Here is a 23,311-nt window from a genome sequence, read left to right as displayed (position 1 = left end):
TTCCCGTGCTCCCTTTATCGCCTCAGCCGTTAATTGCAGCGGTGAAGTCGAAGGCTCGGGGAGCTCGGGGCTAGCACTGGGTGAATGCAGATCAGCGCCGCGGTGACTTTCAGGCTGCCTCTGGAGCTGAAAGCCTCCTGTTCCCCGATGTGCCCGAGGTGTGGAGGAGCATGCTTGGTGTGTCCTTGGGCGCGTTCCTTCATCGCCTCCTCTCTCAGGCTCGGAGGGGATGGCAACGCTGCCCGGTGGGTCTGGTCCTGAGCAGCACCTTCTGCCCCGTGCCCAGACAGCACTTGTGCCATGAGCCAGGGGCCTGGAGCTGCTGTTAGGGGGAAATTGAAGCTTCCCAAAACCTTGAGACGTCTGAGATGTCTTGAGCTCTTGCAGCAAAGATGGAAACATCCCACCTGTCTGCTCCTTGCGCTTGTCGGGCAAACAGCCGAAGGACAGGGAGGTTTCCTTTGGGCTGAGCGCCTGAGCATCCTCCACCTGAGCAGCAGCAGGGGTCCGGAGGCACAGGGACAGGTACAGGAGCAGGACCAGGACCCCAAAACCAGCCTGGGCTTGGGGAGGTGCTGAGGGTTTGCTGGGCTCCATTTGTAGCCCCGTCCTTCTCCGGCTGGCAAACAGCCCGGTGCTGGAGCCAGGTGACAGGCGTGGAGTACCCGAGCCCATCTGATAACAGCCCAGGTGCTGCCGTTCCCAGCCGGGGAGGTGGGCAGGGGGGTGCTCTGCTTTTTGTTCTGGTGGTTTACATCGGGGCGGCAGCTGCTTCCCGCTCCAGCACGGGCTCGGCGATTGCGCCACGGGTCGTCCGGCTGCTGGGGCTGAGACGTGAGCGCAGCCAAGGTCACCGCGGTGGGGACACGGGCAGGAACGTGTCCCTTCCTTGGGCATAGCTTGAGCGATGTCCCCATGGGGCACGGAAGGATGCAGTGAGTACACCAGGAAGGCAGGATGCGGCCCCCGGTGCCTGTGGAGCACCAAGGGCACGCAGGCACTGACTCCTTTGCAGCCCTTCTGTTTTGTATTTTGTGTCCTGCAGACCCCAACACTTGGCACATGGAAGCGCTTTGGGGTGGTCACGAACCTTCTGCCCCAAAAAGGGCTGACAGCAGGGGCTCAACCGTGCTCGTCCTCCCCTCCCCGTGTTGTTCTCCCACCCCCGAGCTGCTGCTCTTCTCTCCCCCTCTCTTCCTGCTTGCACACCGGTTGAGGTAGAAACGTCTGCTTTTTGCACAAAAGCTCTTTGTGCTGTATTCCCCACTCCGGGGGGGGGGATCGGGTTCCTCCAAGGGCTGCCTCACCGCATGGCGAGGACGAGTGCGCCCCATGCCCAGCACCTCCGTGGCCCCAGTTTTTCCCCAGAGCCCCTGAGATGCTGGGGGGAGCCCTGGCAGACCCCCTGGGCCGGAGCCGCCACCTTCCCCCGTTATTTAGTTATTTATTGCTGGCCAGGTGCTGACGCGGGGCATTCCTCACATCCTTGTGGGATGGGGGCTGCTCCCGTTGGCTCACCCTTGGGTGTTCAAGTTGGTGCTCCAGGCCCTCCTGCTTGGTCAGCAGAAGGACACTGGGGTCAGGACACCCTGGGTGGGCTCTGATCCCAGGTGGCCATCGCACAGGGGGCACAGCAGGAGCAATGGAGACCCCTGCTTGTCCCACGCTGGGCTCCGATGATGAAGGCGAGTGGCAGCTTCGGATATCTCCTCCTTTCCCCGGGCTTTTCCTTGGCTTGTCTGAATAATTTAACTAAAAATTCTGCCTCGCGAATAAATACGGGATAATTGCTAACGGCTCGCAGACGATCCTCAGACAGAGGAAGGCTAAACTCGCCGTGAATTATTTATCCGCTATGAATTATTTGCTCCGCTCTGTCGTGGAAAGAAAAAAACCTCTTCCCGAGCCCTGCCTACAAGCAGCTGGGTAGAGGCTGACCCCGGGGCAGGTCCAGCCCCTGCCCTGCACCCCCTGGGCCAGATCCTGCTCCCTGCTGCTGCAGGAGGGACGCCGCCGGCGCTGCTCAGCCCCTCCAACAGGTACTGCCTGCGGTGCGTCCTGCTCCAGCCCTGCTCGAGGCACAGCTCTTTCTGGGGAGGTTTGGAGCAATGCAACACCCGCTGCATGCGGGGATGTGGATAGGCACGGGGAGATTTTTATCTGGGTCCTCAGCTCTTTGTCTTTGTAGCACCTCGGGGTGAGACCTGCAGGCTTCGCCGGGACGTGGGGTGCGCCCGGATCTCCTGTCTTTGCTTTCTGCCTGATGCTCACGTGCAGTGGGAGAAGGAACCAGGTGTTAGAGCTGCTCGTCTGGAGGCATCGAGCCATTGGGGAAAAGTCAGCTCAGCTCTGGACCCCTGCATCCCCTTGTGCACAACATTGGAGGTATTCCATTTATTTTATTTTACCATTTATTTTCCGCTCTTGCAAACCCATCTCCGCGGAGCTCTCACGCGGTGTTACACCATCCTTTGGAGCTGCTCTGGCTGGGGGAGACCAAACCCCAAACCCAGCTCCATCCGTGCTGCCTGCCCTCCCCACCCAGCCCACCCGAGGGCGTCGCCGTGCCCTGCAGAACCCAGCGAGGGGATCCAGGCCCGGGGTTCCTGCGGGATGCTCGCCGTGTTAAACACGGTGACACCACGTAACGTCCTGTAACAGTCTCAGCATGCTCTGCAACAAACGCCCCCGGGCTGAACCAGCTGCCTGGGAACAATCCAGGGGCACGGAGCTGTGCGAGTAGACCCGGCAAAGAGGGGACATGGGGGCCCTGTGCCCATTCCTCGCCCTGGGAATGCAGACGGCAAAATGCCCTTGGAGGTGAGGAGCCTCCCGGGTGCAGCGCCTGGGCTCATCAATCTCCATTTGCATCCAAAAGGGGAAAAAAATAAATTAGGAGGAAGACCAACACTGGAAGTGTTTTACTCTCCCCGGTTCCCGTGTTTCTTTGGGGGTGCAGCCTCCAGGTTGGTGCTGGATACAAACAGTCCCTGGATATAAATCAGGAGGAAGATGACGGACGGATGGGAGCAGCACCAGATTTACGCCCGTGCCTGGTCCCTGCAGGTCACCGTGCGCCCCACGAAGGGCACCAGCACCCTCTGGCCCCGGTGCCACTGCGTCGGCTTCATCCCATCCCATCCCTCCTCAACCTCACGGAGCACCCTCCCGGCATCACCACGCGGGTGCCTCTCTGCTGCGGGTCCTTCTGCCAGGTGTGTGTGCGGCTGCGAGGACTTTTTTGGGGTTTTCACCCAGGTTTGGTGAATTTAGGTCACCCATGAGGCTGGGGCTCAGTGCTGAGCCAGCTTCTGCCAGGCTGCATCCCTGGGTGGAAATACTTCTGGTTTTGCTCCTTTCTGTAGGTGTTGAGGAAGCTAAAGCCATCCTGCAGCAAAGCACGTCCTCCCAGACTCCAGCCCTAAACTGCGGTGTTTTTGGGGTCCCACCTGGCTGGGTAGAGAAAAAGGCTTTGGAGCTGCTCCCAGCGTGGCTCTCCCCATCCCAGGAGCCTGGGGGACTTGATACTGGTGGGTCTGGTGTCCCCCTGGAGGATGGGGAGACTCCTCTGGGGAAAATCCTTCCCCGTGGGCATCGAAGGGCACCCGGGTGGCGACGCCGGGGCTTGCCCCAGACGTGGGGCTTCACCGACAGTTGCGGTGCCGGGGGGCGAGGGGGCTGGAGCCCACGGCCCGGGGGCTGTTGTTATTCCTCTCGTGTAGCAGGCAGGATTTCTGCGAGTGCCATAAACCCATCACGTGGGCAGAGCCTGGGTGAGCTCTAATTGCTTCTATTTGCATAATGAGGCGAGGCTCAGCATCCTGCTGATATTTGAAAGGAGAAAATCAAAATCAGCTCGAGATAAACAACCTACCCCCGCTCCTAATTTGATCATTCCGCCCCCCCCCCCTCCCCCCAAAGCTGGATGCAGGTTTTTGGTTTGTTTTTCCAGCTCTTTAGCCCCCCAGAAGCCTCCTGTTGCCCACTGCCCCATCTCTCTGGGGACCACGACCACCAGCATCCCTTGGCTCTGCCACCACCCCTCTGCTCTCTGCAGCAGCCCCGTGCTGGCGGCGGGGTGCTGCGGGCACCCAGCTTCCCCAGGTGGCTCCCGGTGCGCTGAGGGTTTGGTTTTACCCCCGTGATGATGCCGTCCTGGCTGGGAAATGGCTTGCAGGTGGCAACAAGGCTGTTGGGGTGCTGGGGAGCCAGGTTTGGGGCACGTCGGGGCTGTCGGGGCTGGGTGTCCCCCGTTTTCCCAGGGTGAAGGGCCTGGCACTGTGCGGTGCCGGAGGGTCTGCGCCGAGCGGGTTTGGTGGGGAGTTCCTGAGCGAGAGCCCAGCAGATGTCACTACAGCCTGTGCAATGGGGACAGGAGGGCTGCTGGGGACACGTCCCGCCTGGGGGACACGGGCCGGCCGGGGCGCAGCACCACTCGCACACCCCGCGCTGCTCCCCAGCTTCGTGTGCGCTGCTCCGGACCCCGTGCGAGCCCCCAGCGGTGGCAGAAAGGGCTCTGCTTGCACCCCTGCTGCTGCTGCTGGCTCCTTCCTCGGGGCCTCGGAGCTCCTGGAGGAAGGGCTGATGTCCCCTGGCTGGGCTGTGACACCAGCCTGCGCCCCCCATCCTTGGGACATCCTCACAATCCCCTTGCCCCCCCCCCCCCCCCCCCCCCCCCCCCGGGCGCTGTCCTTCCGTGTGGCCGCATCCGGGCATCCCCTGGGTGCTGGGGCATCGCCGAGGGCTGCTGGCCTTGGAGGGCTGCTCCTCGAGGGTCCTCAGCCCCGGCGCGCAGTGACAGGGTCCAGGCAGTCGAAGCTCCCACACTCGGAGGACGGCGCAAGGTTAAAAGGATGCGGGCGAGAGCAGAAATCCCTGCTGCGGGTCTGGTAAGGTGCGGGGAGGCGATGAGGGGCTCCCAGCCCCGTCTGCAGCTTGGGGGTGTCCCCGTGATGCGGTCGGGGTCTGTGGGATGGGGCTGGGGGGGTCCCATGGGCACCATAACCGGGTGGTTTGGGGGCGACCTCCTCCTCTGGGTGGGCCTGGAGGTGTCGGGGGGGAAAGCACAGAATTAGAAAATCACAGAATCATAAAATCCTAGAACATCCGGAGCTGGAAGGGACTGTCCGTGCAGGAGCAGGTCTTGCTGCCCCCATCATCCCTGTCCTTGCCCCCAGCTCCTTCTTGCTGTGCTCTGGTCACCTCCCGTAAGCTCAGGTGGGATCAGGGCTGGGTAAGGGGCTGAGCTCTCTGGAAGCTGAAGCCAAGGCGAGCAACCTGTGGCTGTGCTGGGGGCTGGGGGGCTGTTAGCCACGAGCAGTGAGGATGCAGGGGCTGGGTTTTATTGCTGCCAGGAGGGACAGAGCTCCCCCAAACCATCTTGGTGCAGCAGGGATGGGTCTCGGCATCCTCCTGCCATCACTACCCAGGGCTCCAGGGCAGCAAAACAAATCCCTAAATGGCTCCAGGCACGGGGGGTGCCCCGCATCCATCCTGCCCCAGCAGCACATTTTGTTCTTTCCCCCTCTTCCCACGAAGGAGAAGCTCCCATCCTCGCCGCTCTGCTGGGTCTGCAGCGCCTGGGGGCCGCCTGCAGCCTCGTCACCGCCGCGTCACGTCGGGCATTTGTGGCTAATTTTTATTATCCCTTCCCAGGTTTGTCCCTGTCACTGCTGCCGGCCCGGCTCTCCAGCAGGTTCGCTCCGCGGAGCGCTGCAGGTCGGCTCTGAAATCTGACAAAGCGTTCATTTAAATGCACACCACGGTGTCGACGAGTCCATTAGGGGGATTAATTTGAACGGATGGCATTTAATAAACAGCCTCATCCCTCCGCTCGGAAGGGTTAAAAAAAGAAAAAAAAGGAAACCACATGTGGATGCGGGAGGGAAGGGGGGGGATAATAAAATAGAGATGGTGCCGTAAGAGGAATCGCAGTTTTTGTGCACGGTGGGGGGGGGGCGGGTGGGAATAAAACACGTGGAAGGGGCCGAGCGGTTCGGGTTCATGCTCCCCTGGCTGTGTTTGGAAAACCTGAGGCTGAAATTTTGGGATGTGGGCAAATGGGGCTGGGTCCGGCCCAGGGCGGGGGGGGGGACCCAGCCCCAGCCTGATCCAAGGCAGCCGTGGTGGGGCCGGGGGGGCTCGGAGGCCGTTTCTGCCCATATGGTGTGTATTACAAGCTCCTTTCTAGTTGTAAAGATTAATTTAAAGCCTTTCTCACCTCCCCCCCATCCCTCTTTCATTGACAAATGAACATCTGGGCTGAATGCTGCCCAGATCCTAATCAAAGCATTTTTTCACGAACGCTGTCTGCATTTATGGCTATCTGCTCCTCTGGTTCGCCGCCGTTTCGATGCACTTGGAGATTCCGCCTGCAAATACCCCGCGCTGGTATTTGTGATGCACACTTGGGTTTTTAACGTGATTTTTCTCTTTAACGTGATTTTTCTCTTTGCCTTGTGATTCGCTTGTTTGTTTGGTTTGGTTTAACATCGCCCTGTCTGTATGGGAGCGAGGGCACGATAGGATTTCTTCCCCTTCTTTATGGTGGATTACTAATGATCAGCAAAAATGGTATTTTTGGGGCTATGTGGGCTGATGGGAGAGCAGGGAAGGGGTCCCAAATCCCCAGCGAGTATCCCTGCTCACCCCAAAGCATCAGCAGTGCTCCTCCGACCTAGGAGAAACACCGAGGGTGTTTTGGGGTCTGGCCCTGGGGGATTTGATTTAATTTGTGTACCTGGCCAGAGTGGGGTTGTCTTTCTGCTCTTGCTCAAAGCGGGGTTTGCTGGTCTGCTTGGTTTTGTAGAAGCTCAGCCTGCTGAAAAAGTTCCCGTCCATATAGGAAGCTGTCCATATAGGAAGTCGTTCCCCTGCAGGCTCCCCTGTGGGATTTAAAGGATTAATATTTAAAACCCGGCTGGGTGACGTTGGTCGTGGTGCAGGTGGAGAGGAAAGGAGGGTGCTTGAGGCTGTAGATGAGGAAAAAGGAGGAGGAAAGTCCCTTTTGGGTGAATGTACTGTGACTTGGAGGAGACGCAGCGCGGGGTCCCCTGTGTCCATCCCTGTCCCAGCCTCTTCCACAGAAGGGAGCTGGGCAGTGGAGGAGGATGAGTTTTGGGGAACACGGAGCATGTTCCTTTCTGTAGGTCGGGTGTGAGCAAACAGGAGGAGGGGAAGGGGCCGGGGAAGGGGGATCGGGCTCGAAGCAGAGCTCCTGGGGCCGGCTACGTAGCCCTGCGGACGCACGGATCAGGGTGGGTGATTTCAGGGCACTTAAAACATCGAGGAGAGGTCTTGTTTGTACAGCAAGCATGTGGGGTAATGGGGATATTGATTAAAAATGTTATCCTAGGTGAGATAAAAACCATCACAGTGGAAAGGGCTTGCTCCAAGGGCGGCCCACATCCCGCTGGCTGCACTGCCACGACCTTCCTCTGGTGCTGAGGGGGACTCCTGCAAATTAATAGGTATTTTTATCCAATGTGCGTACCCCCCATGTGCACAGGGACTGTTTTTCCCACTCTCCAGCTGGATGGGAGGCTGCCCTCTGCACATAGTGGCCGAGGAGGCTTTTTGGGGAGGTGGAGGAGGGAGGCGATGGGTCCTGGGGTGTCCCATGGTGTCCCTATGGAGGAGGATGCGATACCCATCTCCAAACGTGTCCCCGATTCCATGCGTCGGGCGGGTGCTGCCCTGCTCTGCGAGCTGCTGCTGAGCGGGGATTTGCTGCTTGAACTCCGCTCGGAAAGTCACTTCCAGCCTTTTCTCGTTTCTCCTGGATTTAAGGCAGCTTCCAAATTCCTGCGCAGCCAAATCCTCGCTGGGGCTGCCAGGAAACCCAGCCAGAAACGAGTACGTGCTGTTTCTGTACCCGCAGCGCATCCAGTATTCCTGTTATTCCGTGGGTGATGAGGACGGGCAGCAGCCCCGGTCTTCCCCAGACCATCCCGATGCTGTCACACCCCTGCCACACTTGTGCAGGTTGGGGACCACGGACTGGGGGGACCCCACTGAGCTGTCCCCTTCCCCGGCACCTGGGCTCAACCCCGTGCCCAAAACTCGAGGCGATGGGGACAGTCCTGCCGGCTCTGTGCCAGGCCCCTGCTGTTCAGCAGCCATCGCTGATTTTTATTAAATTTTTTTTTTTCAGTATTTTTAACCCGAAAACCCACCCCAGATTCCCTAAACTTTAACCGCCCGCCCTCCCCGTAACCTCGCCGCCTTCCCCAAGCGTGGAAGCGCGTTGGCTTTATCTGCTCCCGCGCAGGATTTATTATCCCCAGGACTTCCTGTGCTTTCTTTCAACATGCTCTATTTCTCCTCACGAGCAATAAATCAAAACTGTTTGTTTCGGGTTGCTTCTTTTAAAAAAAATAAATATTATTTTAATTTCTTCCTCCATAGCGCTGGTGCCATGGGGAGTGCCTGGCAGCCCTGGGGGTTTCGGGACGAGCCGGAGGTGCAGGGCAGATGTGGAGAAGCCCCGAGGCCACGGTGAGGGCACGTGTTGGGTGTCCACGTGAAACGCCCCCAGGAACTGTGCTGGGGAGGACGGGAAAACCCTGCAGACTAAACACCGCTCCCCATGTCCAAACCCCACCAGGATGCCTCCCCACGCTGCTGAGGGCCGGAGACCCTCGATAATGGTTGGGGTTTTCCACTGAAGCCTTCCCAGCGTGACCCCAAACCACTTTTCCTGCCTCCTCCTGGGGAGGAGAACGGATCCACGCAGCGAAGCTCACGGGGCCCTGCCGAGCATCCTCCCCCCGACCCCGGGGGCTTCTCCTTTGGGGACCCCGGGGCAGGGGAGCGGGTCCGGCCGAGCCCACCCGCGGGACGCAGCGGCTCGGCTCTCCCCACCGGTGAGTCACACAAAAATACTTGTTCTGCTGCGGCCGCTCGGCATGCCGGGTGCTCTGCCTCTGTGCCTCACTCTGTTTGTTGCTCGTTTTTTTTTTTTTTGTTTTTTTTTTTTTTTTTTTTTTTTTTAGGACTTTGGTATGAAACCAGCTGGGATCCTGACCTTCCCACAGCGCTCTCCTCACCTGGAGGCATTTTTTTTCTCCCCGCGTGCAGCGTTGGCTCTGCAAACCGTGCCGGCCACCTGGGAAGCAGCCTGGTCGCGCTCCCAGCGCCGGATTTTTGGAGGATTATTATTTTCCAGCGGCTCTTATACAACAGCGGAGGAAGCCTGCGGGGTTTCCACCGCCCTTTGCCAGCGCCGCGCGTGCTGGTTTGGGCACGCCTGCGACAGCGTGGATGCGCCTGGGGGTGTAGGTAGCAAACAGGATCCACCGGGAGACTTTGGTTAAAAAAAAAAAAAAAGTGAAGAATTTATGCATTATGCTCTCTATATAACTACGTTCTTTTTAACTTTTTTTAAAAAAATATTATTATTTTTCCTGGAAACGGGTGCAGGGAGCAGCACTTGCCTCGACTGCCGCAAGCTTTCCCGTGACTTTTCACACTCCCATCCCTCTCGCGGAGCGTCGACCCCTGGGTGGCTCTCTGGAAAGAAAATTTCTTTTCTTTTTTTTTCTTCTTTTTTTTTTTTTTCTTTTGATTGGTTTAGTTTGGAAGCCAGAATGGAAAATTATTTCCAGGCCCCAAATTAGAAACAGAATAATAATAAAGCGCCTTGTTTTGGTGGGGGCGGTGTGTGTCATCCCGCAGCAATGAGAAGCTCGTGCTGAAGAGGAGCAAAGAGCTGCGATTTATTTTCTTAACGCTGCCCGAAGGAGCGCCCTGGCTCCCCAATGATGCTCTCGCTCCCTCTGCTCCGAGTGATGGGGACAGGCAGGGGGACCTGCAGATGGGTGCCCTTCCCTAGCGGGGAAAGGGTCGCCCGATTTTGCTGTCATTGCACTTGTTTTTGCTGGGAAAAAGGGGATTGTGCCGTGAAGTTTTGTGCCGTGAAGTTTCCTGCCCAGCTCTTTCCAAGGGTTTGCTCGCTGGGGTGTGGAGAGGTTACGTGCTGGGAGCCAGTGCTTCCCCGTGCTGGGAGGAGTGAGCAGGCGATGGTTTCTTACTGGGATTTTTTCTTTTTTTTTTTTTTTCCAGTGCATCAGAACAGTGATCTCGCTGTGGGTTGCTCTGTGTTCCCTTCCCCAGAAAACATCGGGTCCTATGATAACCGGGTTGGACTCTTGGAAAAAGCAGTTTGCCCAGGGCAGCTGCTGTTCCTGCGCGGGATGGGCTTGTTCCCAGCCGTGTCCCTGCCGTCACCGGCCACTGCTGGCCACTGCAAAGCCGCTCTGGCCCTGGGTGATGCCAGGAATGAAGGTTTTCTGCCACATTTTGCACTCCCTAATGCTTTCCTGGTCTTGCCGTAGCAATGTGCCACCCCAAAACCTCACCAGCTGCCCCATGGAAAGAGCTGCCTGCGGTGGGACCTCAGCCCCAGGTACAGGCCAAACCTTCGTATGTATGATGCCAGGCACTGCCAAAAAACCTTTTAAAATAACAGACTTTAAGAAATTGCAAGGAATTCTCCAAGCATTCGTGAACAGGGGCTGCTCAGGAGCAGGGGAGCCTTCACCCTGCTGAATTTTTCTCCCCGTAGGGTGGAGCACCTTGTAAACCCATAGGCACGGTGGGTGCTTGGGTGGCCTTTGGGGTGTGCTCAGGTGGCCTTTGGGGTGACCTCTGCTGGGAGCACATTTTGGGGGGAGCGGTCTGCGCGGAGCCAGTCCCCGCGATTTAATAAGACGCTTATTGTATGTTAAATATCAACAGCTTATAGGAAACATGTGTCCCGAGGATTAACAGCCGTGTAAAAGATAAAGCAGCGAGTCAAACCTCCAGCCAGCATGTTTCAAATAACCCGCTGCTGCCGCAACGTGTAGTCACCGGGGCAATAAGGAACGGGCTGGGGAAGGTAAAATGTGGGCTGCAGATCGCCGCGTCCCGATAACGGTGGGATGGGGATGGAGCTGCTGGTGTTGGGTTTGCTCACAGCAAGCTGGTGCCTGGGGACATGAGCACAGAGCAGCGTTCGACCTCCGTCCCTCTGCCCCATTTCTTCCTCCCTTCCCGCCTCTCCCCCTTCTCGTTTTCCTTTTTTTAAAATGATTTTTTATTTATTTTTTTACCAGGTCCCAATTTCTCCCCCGTCGAGGCAAACGCTTCGGCTAATTAGCAAAACGTGTCGAAGAAAATGATTGATGTCCCGGGAGGAGATTTCGCTGCCTTTGTGCTGGCATGGACTGACTTCTGCTCTTAAAGGTTTTATTAAAAGATAAGGGAGCTGGGGATGGGCGAGCGAAGCGTGCGCTCTGCCTGGAGTTACGGGGTGGGAGAGGGGGGACGCGGGCGGATCGGGGTCACCGTCGGATGGAGGGGGCTTGTGTTTCCCTGCCTCCGTGTGCGGCCGTCACCGTGGTGTCTGGCCTCGGCAGAGGGAAAGACAGAAAGTGCCGCTGAATGGCTGCTTTATTCTTTCAGGGGCAGGTAACTCAATCCCCTCGGCCAGGCGAGGGTAGGAGCGGTTCTGTGCTGAAGGATTTCTGCGTGGGTGCGTGCCGCGGGAGCGATGCCGCGGGGGGATTTGGGGAGGGGATGCTCGGGGTGGGTGCCCCGAATTGGGGCTGAGTCCAGCACTGGATTGGGGCGGTGAGGAGGGGGCACCAGGGCAGGGTCCCCGTCCCTCTGGCCGAGGGCAGCGCTGGCAGCAGGGCCGGAGGCACCCAGACCCTATGGCCAGGCTCGAACCCAACAGGACATCCCTGACAGTTTGCCATGTGCCAAAACCCACCATCACAGCCCTCTGAGCCAAACCCCCTGCAAATCCACCCCCAAACCAGCCACATTTGCAGCAGGATCTCACAAAAAAACCGTGACCCTATCACACTCCCATGACCCAGACCCAGCAGCATCGCATGGGACGCGCCAAAATCCCAGCGTCGGGGCAGGGACAGGACGAGGGAGCTCCAGCCCCGGCGCTCCGTATTATTATTACTAATATCTTAAATCATGAGAAACTCCACAAGCCAGCAGACATCTGCAACCCATCCCCGGGAGGCCTGCGCGGCGCGCTGCGTGCCGGGGGGGCCGGGGGGAGCCTCGGTGGGGGCTGCGGGCGGCCGGGCGCTCGGCGAGGTTTTTCCCTGCAGTAAGCAGGCCCCCGGGCTTTAATGAGCTATTTGTAAAACTCGCTCTGGATAAACAAGAGGCCGTGTGTCAGGCTGGAGGCGGCCTCGCAGGGCTCGGCGGTGCTGGGTGGGACCTCAGCGCAGAAATATTTTCAAGATAAACAGAGTAAAACGAGTCCTGGAGGAGGCCGGAGCCGCTGGCAGCGGCACGCCGCTCCTCTCAGAGATATTTCGGGGCAGGGACTTGGCTTTCTGCGTGCCGCGGCTGAAAGATGCCTTTTTTTTTTTTTTTTTTTTTTTTCCTGCAAAGGGAACCTCGAGCGCTGCTGGGTCAGAAATAACCCCCCTGGGTTGTTTGCAGGAAAGCCCTGTGGTGGGGAGATGTGCAAAGCAGGGGGCTGGTAGGGGCGTTTTGGGGTGCAGGAGAGCCCCCCAGGACACCTCAGAGCTCCTCCATCCCCACCGGTGGGCAGCGGCAATGCTGCGCCCCATCCCTCCGTGGGCTGCGCCCCTCCGTCCATCCCTGCCCTCCTCAGCAGCATCGGACCAGGGAGATGCTCTGGGGAGGGGAGACGGGGCAGGGTCAGGCCCCGTGGGCTCCCACCACGTTTTCCCAATGCCGATGGCCGAAACCCATCAGCTGGGGATGACCCAGGGGTGCCCACGACTGCGGTGCCCTCCCTGCTCTGCACGGTGGCAGTCTGCCCCCCACCCCAAAATGCTAAAGAGGGCAAAGAGGGGTGGGAGAAGCCGACCCCAATTCTGTCCCGGTTGTGTCCTGCCCCATCGCCGGGCTCCCCGTGCTGCTTTGGGGCCGCGGCGGCAGCCCCGGCTGCAGAGATCGGCCTGGTATCTCCCTCTCCTCCCCACCCCCAGCAAATTTAATTAAAAGTCATTCAGACTCCTTTGAAAGAAAATGTCATCCGTCGACACAATTACACTTTAACTAACCAAAGCTGTTACAGTTCCTATATATATTGGAATCAGGCTGTCGTTATTAGTTCTAAGTAAGTAATTTATTCCCATTATTGTGTTCAAATTACAGGATATTACCCCCTGGGGAAATAATCCTGTTATTTGAAATGTAAAAAAGAATTCACATGGACAACAATGGATTCCTAAACGAACCTAACAACAGTCCCGAATCCAGGCACAGCAGCGCCGGCCTCGGCTAGAAATCCATAAAGTTGCTTTTAAAAATGTGTTTTCTCCTCTCTTTTCCTCCTCCCACCCCGGCGGAGGTAAACAGGGCTCCTCCTCTCCGCCAAAAACCTCTATTTATTGGGGAAGCGGAGCCGAATCTGCAGGAATTTGGCGGGGAGCAGGGGGTGAGCTGCAGCAGGGCAGCCCCGGTGCGTGGCCCGCGGGGGTCCCGTGGGGTGCGAAAGCTGCCGGGGGGGTTTTGAAGCATCGCTCCCTCCATCGACATCGCCTTGGGAGAAGCCAAATAACAGCTCGTCTCTGCGACACCCAAACATAAGCAAGCAACTTGGACCCCCGAAAGGAAAAAAGAAAAGGCAAGAAAAGACAGAGAAAGAGGAGGAAGAGGGGAGGGGAGGGAGGAAAATCAGATACACTTGTAACCTGATTACAGCAGCCAGCTATGTGTGCAAAATCACAATGCAGCTCTATAATTAAATCTCTCTTTCCCCCTCCTGCCGAGCTCTTTCCTCTAACAGCCACGGTACAAAAACAGTCGTTAGGACATCAAATTCCAGCTCCAACAAGAGGGGACTTTTTTGTCTATAGCCGCTCGGCTCGTCTTTAAGGAAATAATAATTATCGGCCCGCCGCTGCTGCCTGCAGAGCTTTGTGGGGCAGAAAGGGCTCGCCTCGCCGAACCCCGCTGCTCGCCGGGGCGTGGGGACGCCTGCCCCGGGTCCGGCGTCCCACCCGGGGCCACGAGGAGCCTTGGGGACATGGGAGGGGACAGCCAAGGGACACCCTCACCGGGGGCTGGGGGCGAAGGGAAGCCCTGGGGTCTCGCAATGGGGCTGGGGAGCCCTCAGGTGCTTGGGCCGGGGCTGTTTCCACCCCTCTCGCCCCCATGGGATCCTTCCCGTGTGTTTGGGCACCAATACTTGGTGCTGGCTGCGGGGTGCTGTGATGGCTTGGTGGGTGCACAAAGCACAGAGCACTCCGGGGACGGGAGGAGCCAGCGGCTCTGAGGGTCTCCTCCTGTGCCCCTTATTGCCGTCGATTTTCTCGGTGCTCATCACAGCGGGCTCTCCCCGCACGTGCTTTTGCTGGCAGCAGCAGGCCGGGCTCAGCCTTGGGTCCTGTTTCCCCGTGGGTAAGCTCTTGCTTGGGGTGGTTTTGGGGATGGGTTTTGCCTCTGCTCTTCTTTTCTGCCAGTGGGGCCAGGGCACCGAGCTGCGTGCCGTGACGGTGCAGCCTGGTGCAGTGTCCCTGGGGATGGCGAGGAAAAAAAAAACACGGCCTTGGGGGGGCCGTGGTGGGACCCAGCACGTGAAATCGCCGCAGACGGGGTGGGGTGCATCGACGGTGCCTTGTCACGACAGGGCAGGGTCCATGGATGGCGCCTTGTCGTGACATGGTGCATGTCACGACAGGCGGGCACGTATAAGGGGCAGGCACAAGCAGCAGGACGGGGCGCACGCAGCCTCCGAGCGTGCGACACAAACTCAGACCCATCCCCGGAGAGCCGTGGACGTTGTGCTCCGATGGCACCTACCCGAGAGCCCACCCAGCACGACACCCCGGTGCGCTTTCACGATGGGATTTAAAAATATATTGGCGAGTGTGAATTTTAAGCCCCGATACTGCACCCCGGGATGGTGGCCGGGGTCCCCTTGCAGGTGGGCAAGCCGGGCACCAGCACCACGTCCCGGGCACGCACCCGGCGGTGCTGCCCCAAAGGAGGCTCCCCGGGGGGCGTCCAACTCCGTCAGGACCCCCCCCCTTTTGGGGGAAGCCTCGTCCCAGGGGAGGTGCAGCGAATCCGGCTTTGCCAGCTCCCGGGGGCTCCGCTCGGGTGAACGGGGAGCAGAGAGGAGAGGTGAATTTCCAGAAGGACGGAGCAAAGGCGCGCGGCGACGCAGCTCGCTTCCCAACTTCTCTCCCCGCATCTCCCGCTGCGTGAACGCTCCAGGAGCTGCAAACCCCAGCCTTTAACATCTGCTCACCGTGCCCCGCGATTCCTTCCCCCCCCCCCCCCCCCCCCCCCAAAAGCGGCACGAGCGGCCGCGAGTATTTCCCATGTTCATCCACTTTGTGTGCACACCGACGTACCTGTGGCCCCCCGCCCCCCACCGCGGGACGGGCTGCAGAGAGCTGCCGGAGCCGAGGGCACCGATTTTACCCCGAACCCCAAATTTTACCCCAAATCAGATGCTCCCTCCCAGCCCCATCCGATCCCAAACCGATGGATCGAGGGAACCTCCCCCCGCCCCCCCGGGCACAGGGCTCACCGTGCACAGCCCGGCACATGGGTGTCAAAAACCTCCAGCCGTGACACCGGGCGTTATAGGGGGGGCTGCGTTTTGGGGTATTTCCCGTACGTTTCCCCACTAAACCACTTTTTTTTTTTTTTCCTCCCCAGGGTGTGAGCAGCCCCGGCCGGGATCTGCGCTCCTCTCCAGCCATCCGCGGGTGGTGCGTGCCAGCCCCCCCGTCCTGCCCGGCTGGGTTCTTTATTTTTTCTTTCTTTATTTTTGCCGGATTTTGGAAGAAAAAAAAAGCTTTTCATTGGGTAAAAGATGAGAAAAAAACAAAACCAAAAACACAACCCCCACAACCAAATAAGCCAGCACTGCTCCATCAAACACCCAGGGATCCTTTGCCCGCTTCCCGGGGCTCTCCCTATGGGACCCCCCCCCACCGGGATGTAGTGAGGATGGGGGGGGGGGGGTCGCATGCTCCCCCCCCCCCCCCATTTCTCCCGGTATTGGGATGCCTCGCGCCAGGGACCCCTTTTTTTGCCTTCAAATCCCACCCGTGCCGTGCCACCCCCCAGGGGGCTTTATTTGAGGGGGGGGAGAACCCCTGCTCTGCTTTGGTGATGTGGGGGAGGAAAGGAGCCCCCCCCTCCCCCTTTTAGCCCCCCAATGTTTTGCCCCCCCCAAACCTTGTCAGCCTCCCAAAAGGAAGGCAAGGGAGATGTATGGGGGTATGGGGGGGGGACGCTTTCCTTTGCCTCCCAGGCTGGTCCCCTCCATTGCCCCCCCCCCCCCAATCCTAGCTGCCTTCCCGGGGGGGCACCGCAGGGCTCTACCGCCTCCTGCCCGCTCCCCTCCGCCTGCTTGGGGATGGGGGGGGGGGACAAGGGGGGGGGGGGAGGAGGGGCCGGCCTGGGAGAGACTTTTGTGTCCTTCGGGTGGGGGGGGGGAAGGGAAAAAAAAAAGGGAAGAGGGAAAAAAAGGGGGAAGGAGAAAAAAAAGGGGGAGAAAAAAAAAGGGGGGGAGAAAAAGAAAAGAGAGGGGAGAAAAAAAGGGGGAGAAAAAGAAAAAAGGGGGGAGAAGGGGGGGAGGGAAAAGAAAAAAGCGGGGAGAAAAAAAAAGGGGGAGGAAAAAAAAGGGGGGAGGAAAAAAATTTTAAAAATTGAAAAAGTGGAAAATGGAATTAAAAGGAAAAAAGGGAAATAAGGGGGAATAAATATTAATAAATTAAATCTCTAATAAAGGGTAAGGGCAGGAGGTGAGATGGACGCAGGCGGCAGGGGGGTGTCCGCCCCCCCCCGGGGCTGGCGGCACCGTGGGAACCTGCCCGAGGGGGGGGGCACGAGGCGCTGAGCGAACGGCTGCTCCCCCCAAAAAATTATAAAAAATCGGCGTTTTGGGAAAAAGCGGTGATTGCAGGCGGAAAATGTGGGAGCCCCCCCCGGAGGGGCTGCTGCTATGGGGGGGGGGGTCCGGGGGGATGAGGGGGGGGCTTAACGGGGAAAGCGGTGAGAAAAGGCGATCAGAATAATTAAATTAATTTAAATTAGATATACAGAGGTGCACCGGGGGGGGGGGGGGGCATTTTTAACCGGGGGGGGGGGGGGGGGGCTCTCGGGGCTTTTTGCAGCGCTGCCCCAGCCCGGAGCTGCTGCTCCAAGATGGCTCCGGCCGGGGGAGGAGGGAAAGGAGGAGGAGGAGGAGGAGGAGGAGGAGGAGGAGGAGGAAGGGCTGGGGGGCGGGGGGGGGGCAGCCTTTTTATTAGCATTTCCCTGATTTATGGCATTTACGGCATGCCAACCCCCCGGCCCGGGGACAGCGGCGGGGAGGTCCGGGCGTGAAGGCATTAAACATTTATAAAATATGCTTTTAAAGCCACATAAAAGCGATTAAGCCATTAATATCTCCCCCCCCCCCCCCTCCCTTTTTTTTTTTTTAATTTTTTTTTTTTTATTTTATATATTTTATTTTCGGGCCGCTGCAGGAGAAAGGCAAAAAAAGGCAAAAAAAAAAAAAAAAAAAAAGCAGCGGGGTTTGAGCCCTCGCCTCTGACGCAGCCGGGTTGGGCTCTCGGATATAAATAAAACACCATTTTTTTTTCCCTGTAAATACAGATTTATTTATTTTTTTTTTAATTTATATTTCTCTGGCCTCAAATACGGCGCCTCGCCGGAACGCGAGGAACGCGGCGCCGCTTTAAAAAAACGGAAAAAGGGAAAAAAAAAAAAAAAAAAGGAAAAAAAAAAAAGGGAAAAGAAAAAAAGTGCGGGGGGGGGGGTCCCGACCTCCCCCCCCCCCCCCCCCCCACGCGATTTTTGGGGTAATTTCCCCCGGTTTTCGGTCGCTGCCCGCCGGGGGCAGCCTGGAAACGCCCGGCGGCGGCTGCGGGCGGCTCGAAACTCCTGCTGGGGGGGGGGGCTTGATTATTTTTATATATTTTTTTAATTTAGATCGGGATGAAATTAGATTTTCCCCTCCCCCCCCTCCTTTATAAAAGCCCGCTTTTGGGGTTTTAATTAAAAAAAACAAATCAGGAATTTGGGGCGCCCCCCCGGCGCTGTACAGGGCGATGGTGAGCCGGGGGGGGGGGGGGGGGGCATTAGAAAGGGAAAGCGGAGCTGGATTTTTTTTTTTTGGGGGGGGGCGGCTTTTTCCTGCCTTCTTCCCGCGGCTGGGAAAAAAAAAAAAAAAAAAACGAGTTTTGGTTAAATCCGGGGGGGGGCGCTATGCGTGTGCCCCCCCCTCCCCGCGGGCAGCGCGGCGGTGTCGCTTTGCAGCCTATTTTTACATTTAAAAATTTTTTTTTTTCCCAATTTTTGGCGGCGGGGCCAGCGAGGGGGAAGCGGGCGCCCCCCCCCTTAACCCCCCCCCCGAAAAAAAATTCTTGCCCCCCCCCCCCCCCCCCATCCAACCCCCTCAAAGGCGGCTTTGTCCGCGGCGGGGCCGTGGGAGAGGGCCCGGCGGCATTTCCCTCCCCCCCCCCCCCCCCCGAGGGGCAAAGAGCGGGGAAAAGGCACAAAAACAACGGCGAGACCCTGGGGGGGGGGGGGCACCCCCTTGTGTGTCCCCCCCCCGGCACCGTCGCGGGGCGGGGCGCGGGGGGCCTCGAAACGGCCCGCGCGTGATTCTCACCGGGGGGGGGGGGGGGGGGAGGGAGCGGCCGAGGGGGGGGGGGGGGGGGGGGGCCTTGAAACCGCCGCGCGGGCCCGCGTGGCGGCGCGCCCCCGCCGCCTGTTTACCCCGCCGCCGAGTGGCGGGGCGGCGGGCCAATGGGCGGCGCGGAAAGGCGGCGCGGCCCCGCCCCCCCGCGGGCGGTGGGCGTGGCGCGGGAGAACAATGCGCGCTTGGCCGGCGCGCCGGCGCGCTTTTCCCCTTGCCCTCCCCCTTCCCCTCCCCCGCCTGTTTTTTTTTTCCTTTTTTTTTTTTTTTTTTTTTTTTTTTTAAGCCCGGGGTTGGGGGGCGGGGGGGGGGCTCGATGAAGCTCGGCGGGGCCCCGGCGCTCTATGGAGCGGCCGCCGCGCCGCTGCCGCCGCGCTGCCCCTGAGCGGAGCCGCCGAGCTGCTGCTGCTGGTGCCGGCAGCGGGCGGGCGGGGGGCGAACCGGCTGCTGCCCCCCCCCCCCCCCGATCCCCCACCCCAGCCCCGCACCGGGCCTCACAGCCCCGCACCGCCGCCGCCATGCCCCGGGACCAGGCGGCCTGACCGCGCCAGGTAGGAGCCGGCAGCTCCCCGGCCCCAAAAGCACCGTCCCTCCTCCTTATTCCCCCCTCCCTTCCTCCTTTATTTTAAATTTTGTTTAAATTTCATCGCCCCCGCTTTTTAATTTTTGCCCCCAATTCCCAGCCGAAAGCTGGGATCCGGCCGCTGGGCGCGGGGGGGAAGCGCCCAGCCCGGCCGAAGCGCGGCGCGGGGCTTCCTCTTTATTTATTTCCAAACTTCACCATTCGTTTTTTATTTATTTATTTATTTTTTTTTTGAGGAATTTTTAAAAATTAATTATTCCCCTCCTTCCGTCTCTTCCCGCTCCGGAGCCGCTCCCGGTGCCCGCTCCGCCGAGCTGCGGCCGCCGGGGGCTTTTTACCTTTTTTCTGCTCCCCCCCCCCCCCTTTTTTCTTTCTTTTTTTTTTTCTTTTTTTTTTTTTTTTTTTTTCCGCCCCGTTGGAAAATACCACGCGTCTCGTTTTCCCCAGCGGGAGCGGCGCTGGGCAGAGCGGGAGCACAGCCGACCAGGTAGTTGGACGCCTCGGAAATGGGGAAAAAAGAGGCGAAAAAAGCCAAAAAGGGAACGGCACCGAGCAACCCTTCCCCGGCCGCCCCTCGCTCGGCTCCCGGGGCCGGGGCTCCCTCGGTGGGAGCGGAGCAGGAAGAAACCCGGCTTCTTTAGGTTGTTTCTCGTGCATTTTTGTGCATTTTTGCATTTTTTTCGGCTCTTTTTGCCGCCCGCTGGCTGCGGGGAGCCGCGGTGCTGGAGCCGAGTTTTGGGGCGCTTTTGGGGATTGGGGAGTGGTTTTTTTTTTGGGGGGGGGGGGGATCCTCATTGCCCCCCGAGCCATTAGTTAATATTTTCCCCCCTCCCTTATTTTTCCCCCTCCGAGCCATTAATTAATTTTTCCCCTCCCTTATTCCCCCCCCCACCCCGCCTAAAATTCACCGACTTTAAGTCTTTTTTTAAATTCTCCCCTTGGCGGGGAAGCCGCGGGTGGGTCCGGGGGTGCCCCACCTCCATCCCCATGGGGTGTGCTCTGTGGGGACCCCCCCCCCCCCACACACACACCCCGTGTCCCCCCCCCCCCATTTTTTTTTTTTCTCCATCTCTCCGCAGGCACCACCGACACCGCCGCACCGGGGCTGGCTCCGCGCCCCCCACCATGGGACTCCCGGACGATTTTTTTTCTGAAAACCCGCTGATTTTTATTATTTTTTGAGGGGGGGGGGGGGGAGAGGAAGAAGAAGAAGAGGAGGAGGAAGAAGAAGGAAAGAAAAAAAAAAAGGGGGGGGGGCGGGTGGGAGGGTGGGGGGGGGGGGGGAAGGCGGTGGCGATCCGGGCGACTGGTGGAAGGCGGCGAGCGGATGATGGATGGCCGAGATTTCGGGCCCCCCCGCTCGGTGCACGGCCCCCCCCCCGCTGCTCTCCGGGCTGGCCATGGAGAGCCACCGCCTGGCCGCCGCCGGCCGCCTGCCCCCCGCCGCCGGCCCCATGGCCGCGGGGCTCCCCGCAGCCCTCCAGCCCGGCAAGTTCCTCGCCTCGGGCATCAGCATCCACTCCCACCCCGGTAAGGCTCCGCGGGAACCCCCCCCCCCACCCTCACCCCATCCCCTGCCTTCCTTTGCCCACCCTACAGCCGGCCCCGCAACCGCTCGGTTGTGGGGTTCGGGTTTTTTTTTGTTCCCCCCCCCCCCCCTCAAGGTTTGCCGCATGCTTTGGGTTTTAGTTTAGTTTTTTTTTTTCCCCAAAATTTGCTGCGCGGTATGGGTTTGGGTTTTTTTTTTTTTTGTTTTTTTTTTTTTTCCCAAAGGTTTCCTGCCTGGTTTGGATTTTAGATTTTTTTTCGCCCCCAATTTTTCCCTATGCTTTGGGTTTTAGGGCTTTTTTTTTCCCCTAGGACTTGCTGCGCGGTATGGGCTTTGGGTTTTTATCGCAAAGGTTTGTTGCATGCTTTGGGCTTCCCCCCCAAGGATTTGCTGCGCGGTATGGGCTTCGGGCTCTTTCCCAAAGATTTACTGCACACTTCGGGTTTTAGTTTTATTTTTCTCCCAAGGATTTGTTGCGTGCCTTGGGCTTTTTTTCCCAAGGATTTGCTGCGTGGTTTGGGTTTGGGCTTTTTCTTTCAAGGATTTGCTGCGCGGTATGGGTTGGGATCCTTTTTCCAAGGGTTTGCTGCGTGCTTTGGATTTTAGGTTTCTTTTTTTTCCCGAGGAATTGCTGCGCGGTATGGGTTTTGCGTTCCTTTTTCCCAAGGATTTGTTGCGTGATTTGGGTTTTAATTTTATTTTTCCCAAGGGTTTACTGCGCGGTATGGGTTTGGATCCTTTTTCCAAGGGTTTGCTACATGGTTTGGGTTTTGGGTTCTTTTTTTCAAAGGATTTACTGTGCCGTATGGGCTTCGGGATTTTTTTCCAAGGATTTGCTGCGTGGTTTGGGTTTCGTTTTCTTTTTTCCAAAGGTTTGCTGTGCCGTTTGGGTTTCGGGATTTTTTTTCCCAAGGATTTGTTGCATGGTTTGGATTTTTTTTGTTGTTTTTCTCGCGGCTTCGCTCTGCTTCGCCTGGTATGGATTGGGGGGGAAAAAAAAAATACCCCGCCAAAAAAAAAAAAAGGCAAAATAATAATAAGGGAATAGGGGGAGAAATTGCTCCTGGTTGCTTGAGCGCAGCCATCGCAGAATTTTCGTGCTCCGTGGAAAATCCCCGCTGCTCGGCACGGCCGCAGCCCGCCTCGGTCCCCCAGGAGAGGGGGAATAAATGGAGCTTGGGGAAGGCTGGGAGGAAGGCACCTTGTCTTGGGTCTGGGAAGGGGCTCGGCTGCCTCGTGGTGGGACAAAAAGCCACCCTGGGATGGGAAAAAGAGGCAAAACTGGAAGATTTTTGGGATTTCACTGGTGCGATTCCATGCCGGAGCGCGTTCGCCTGAGCCGCTGTAGTTCGTGCCAGCTCCGCGGCAGCTCTGCTGGGAGTGGGTGGCTTCCGTGTTTTCTTTCCCTTAGAAATTTTGTCTGTAAGTTTAAAAAACAATAATTACCATGCTTAGGCCATTCCTTCCCCATTTTATTTTATTTTTTTTCTCGGCGCGTTCCAACCTCGGGCAACCAACCACCCTCTCCGTCGTCCCTTTTGAAAAAAAACAAAGCTCAGTTGTTTTTAAGAAATACGCACTTTATTTTTTTTTTTTTTTCCTTGCTCAGCTTTTTATTTATTTGGTTCCACGGCTGGTTTTTTGGAGGGGTTTTCTTTTCATTCCCTTTCCGAGCGGCCGGCAGGGCCGGGGAGGAGCGCGGCGTTTGGCCGGCCGCGGGCTCTTGGGGCCGTGGCCCCATTCCCTCACCGGCAGGACGCGGGAGATTTCTGCCTGGTTAATTTTCCTCGCTGGCTGATTTTTTTTCTTTTTCTCTTTTTTTTTTTTTCCTCCCTCCTTTCTTTCCCCTGGGTGTGGAGAGGTGACTCGGAGTTTACTTTAGGCGTTGGGAGGGTGACAGGTTTTGCAATAATAAACCTGCTTTTCTCCCAGCCGCCCGGAATGAATGACTTTGAAATTTGCAAACCTGATTGCCAACATCTGCAGAGAAGGAAGCAGCCCGAATCGAGAGAAAAGATTTATTAGTTTTAGACTAGGTGGCAGTGCCAATTTCCCAGGTGCGAAGAGAAGAGGTGTAAAACCAAAGAGCTATGAAGCCAAGCACATGGGCAAACACCTTTTCCTTCTTCCCTTTTGTCTTTATTTTTTTTTTTACACCCCTTTTTTTTTTGTCTTCCATTTTTTCCTTTTTCCTCCCCCACCCCCTGCTTAAAGCAGAACACAATCTCTGCAGAAAAAAATTCATCTGGACAATCTCAAGCCAAGCCCTAGTGCTTTTTTTTTTTTTTTAAGTTTTAATTGGGTGGCTCTTTTTCTCTCTGCGTGTTTTTTTTTTTTTTTTCTTCTCCTCCAAAGTTTCCTTTTCAGGCGCTTCCCTGCAGCCTTACCGCCCCGGCAGGGAGGCAGGAGGCGAGTCCCAGCCTCACCCGCACCCGCCTTGGGACCGGCCCCGCGGGCGATGCTCCCTGGTCCGCTCACCCCGCAGCCCCTCGCCGGGGGAATGCATCTGGTGATCCCCAATTTTTTTTTT

At 57.9% G+C, this 23,311-nt stretch overlaps 2 protein-coding genes and 1 long non-coding RNA gene across 15 annotated transcripts in view; all 3 read left to right on the top strand.

The window, feature by feature from the left end:
• Positions 1–1,933: 1,933 nt before the first annotated feature.
• Positions 1,934–16,393, top strand: LOC121078345. 10 transcript variants are annotated; one of them, XM_040574448.1, is made up of 13 exons: positions 1,934–2,039; positions 2,189–2,385; positions 2,879–2,966; positions 3,067–3,215; positions 3,366–5,718; positions 7,355–7,469; positions 8,407–8,496; positions 8,606–8,864; positions 10,063–10,405; positions 10,738–10,879; positions 11,097–11,226; positions 11,446–11,515; positions 13,138–13,609. In XM_040574448.1, exon 5 carries the CDS (start codon positions 4,167–4,169, stop codon positions 5,073–5,075), a length of 909 nt encoding a protein of 302 aa, XP_040430382.1. In that variant the 5' UTR covers positions 1,934–2,039; positions 2,189–2,385; positions 2,879–2,966; positions 3,067–3,215; positions 3,366–4,166; the 3' UTR covers positions 5,076–5,718; positions 7,355–7,469; positions 8,407–8,496; positions 8,606–8,864; positions 10,063–10,405; positions 10,738–10,879; positions 11,097–11,226; positions 11,446–11,515; positions 13,138–13,609. The 10 variants fall into 10 exon arrangements, with proteins under 10 accessions (XP_040430382.1, XP_040430379.1, XP_040430387.1 ...); XM_040574445.1 differs by having other exon boundaries at positions 3,067–5,718; positions 10,335–10,405; XM_040574453.1 differs by lacking the exon at positions 10,738–10,879 and having other exon boundaries at positions 3,067–5,718; positions 10,063–10,085; positions 10,335–10,405.
• Positions 16,394–18,898: 2,505 nt separating this feature from the next.
• On the top strand, positions 18,899–20,423 carry LOC121078255. Its single transcript, XR_005824513.1, has 2 exons — positions 18,899–19,200; positions 20,312–20,423. It is a non-coding gene; the product is annotated as an uncharacterized LOC121078255 (long non-coding RNA).
• An 80-nt stretch (positions 20,424–20,503) lies between these two features.
• The window catches only part of TNRC18 (trinucleotide repeat containing 18), a 51,627-nt gene continuing 48,819 nt past the window's right edge, over positions 20,504–23,311 (top strand). For 3 of the 4 annotated variants that reach the window (XM_040574202.1, XM_040574200.1, XM_040574199.1), the window contains exon 1: positions 20,525–20,762. In XM_040574202.1, the coding sequence (XP_040430136.1) occupies positions 20,567–20,762 (196 nt within the window). In that variant the 5' untranslated portion in view covers positions 20,525–20,566. Of the gene's footprint in view, positions 20,763–23,311 lie in introns of all 4 variants that reach the window. The other variant, XM_040574201.1, reaches the window with a different exon arrangement.

The sequence above is a fragment of the Cygnus olor genome, chromosome 15 (genome assembly GCF_009769625.2).
Source record: "Cygnus olor isolate bCygOlo1 chromosome 15, bCygOlo1.pri.v2, whole genome shotgun sequence".
Taxonomy (NCBI): domain Eukaryota; kingdom Metazoa; phylum Chordata; class Aves; order Anseriformes; family Anatidae; genus Cygnus; species Cygnus olor.
Note: the sequence above shows the minus strand (reverse complement) of the source record. Positions and strands in the feature narration are given on the sequence as shown.

What these genes read in the sequence shown, in the direction of transcription:
- LOC121078345 (XM_040574449.1), top strand. Translation starts at nt 4,167, where the DNA reads ATGGCTTGCAGGTGGCAACAAGGCTGTTGGGGTGCTGGGGAGCCAGGT.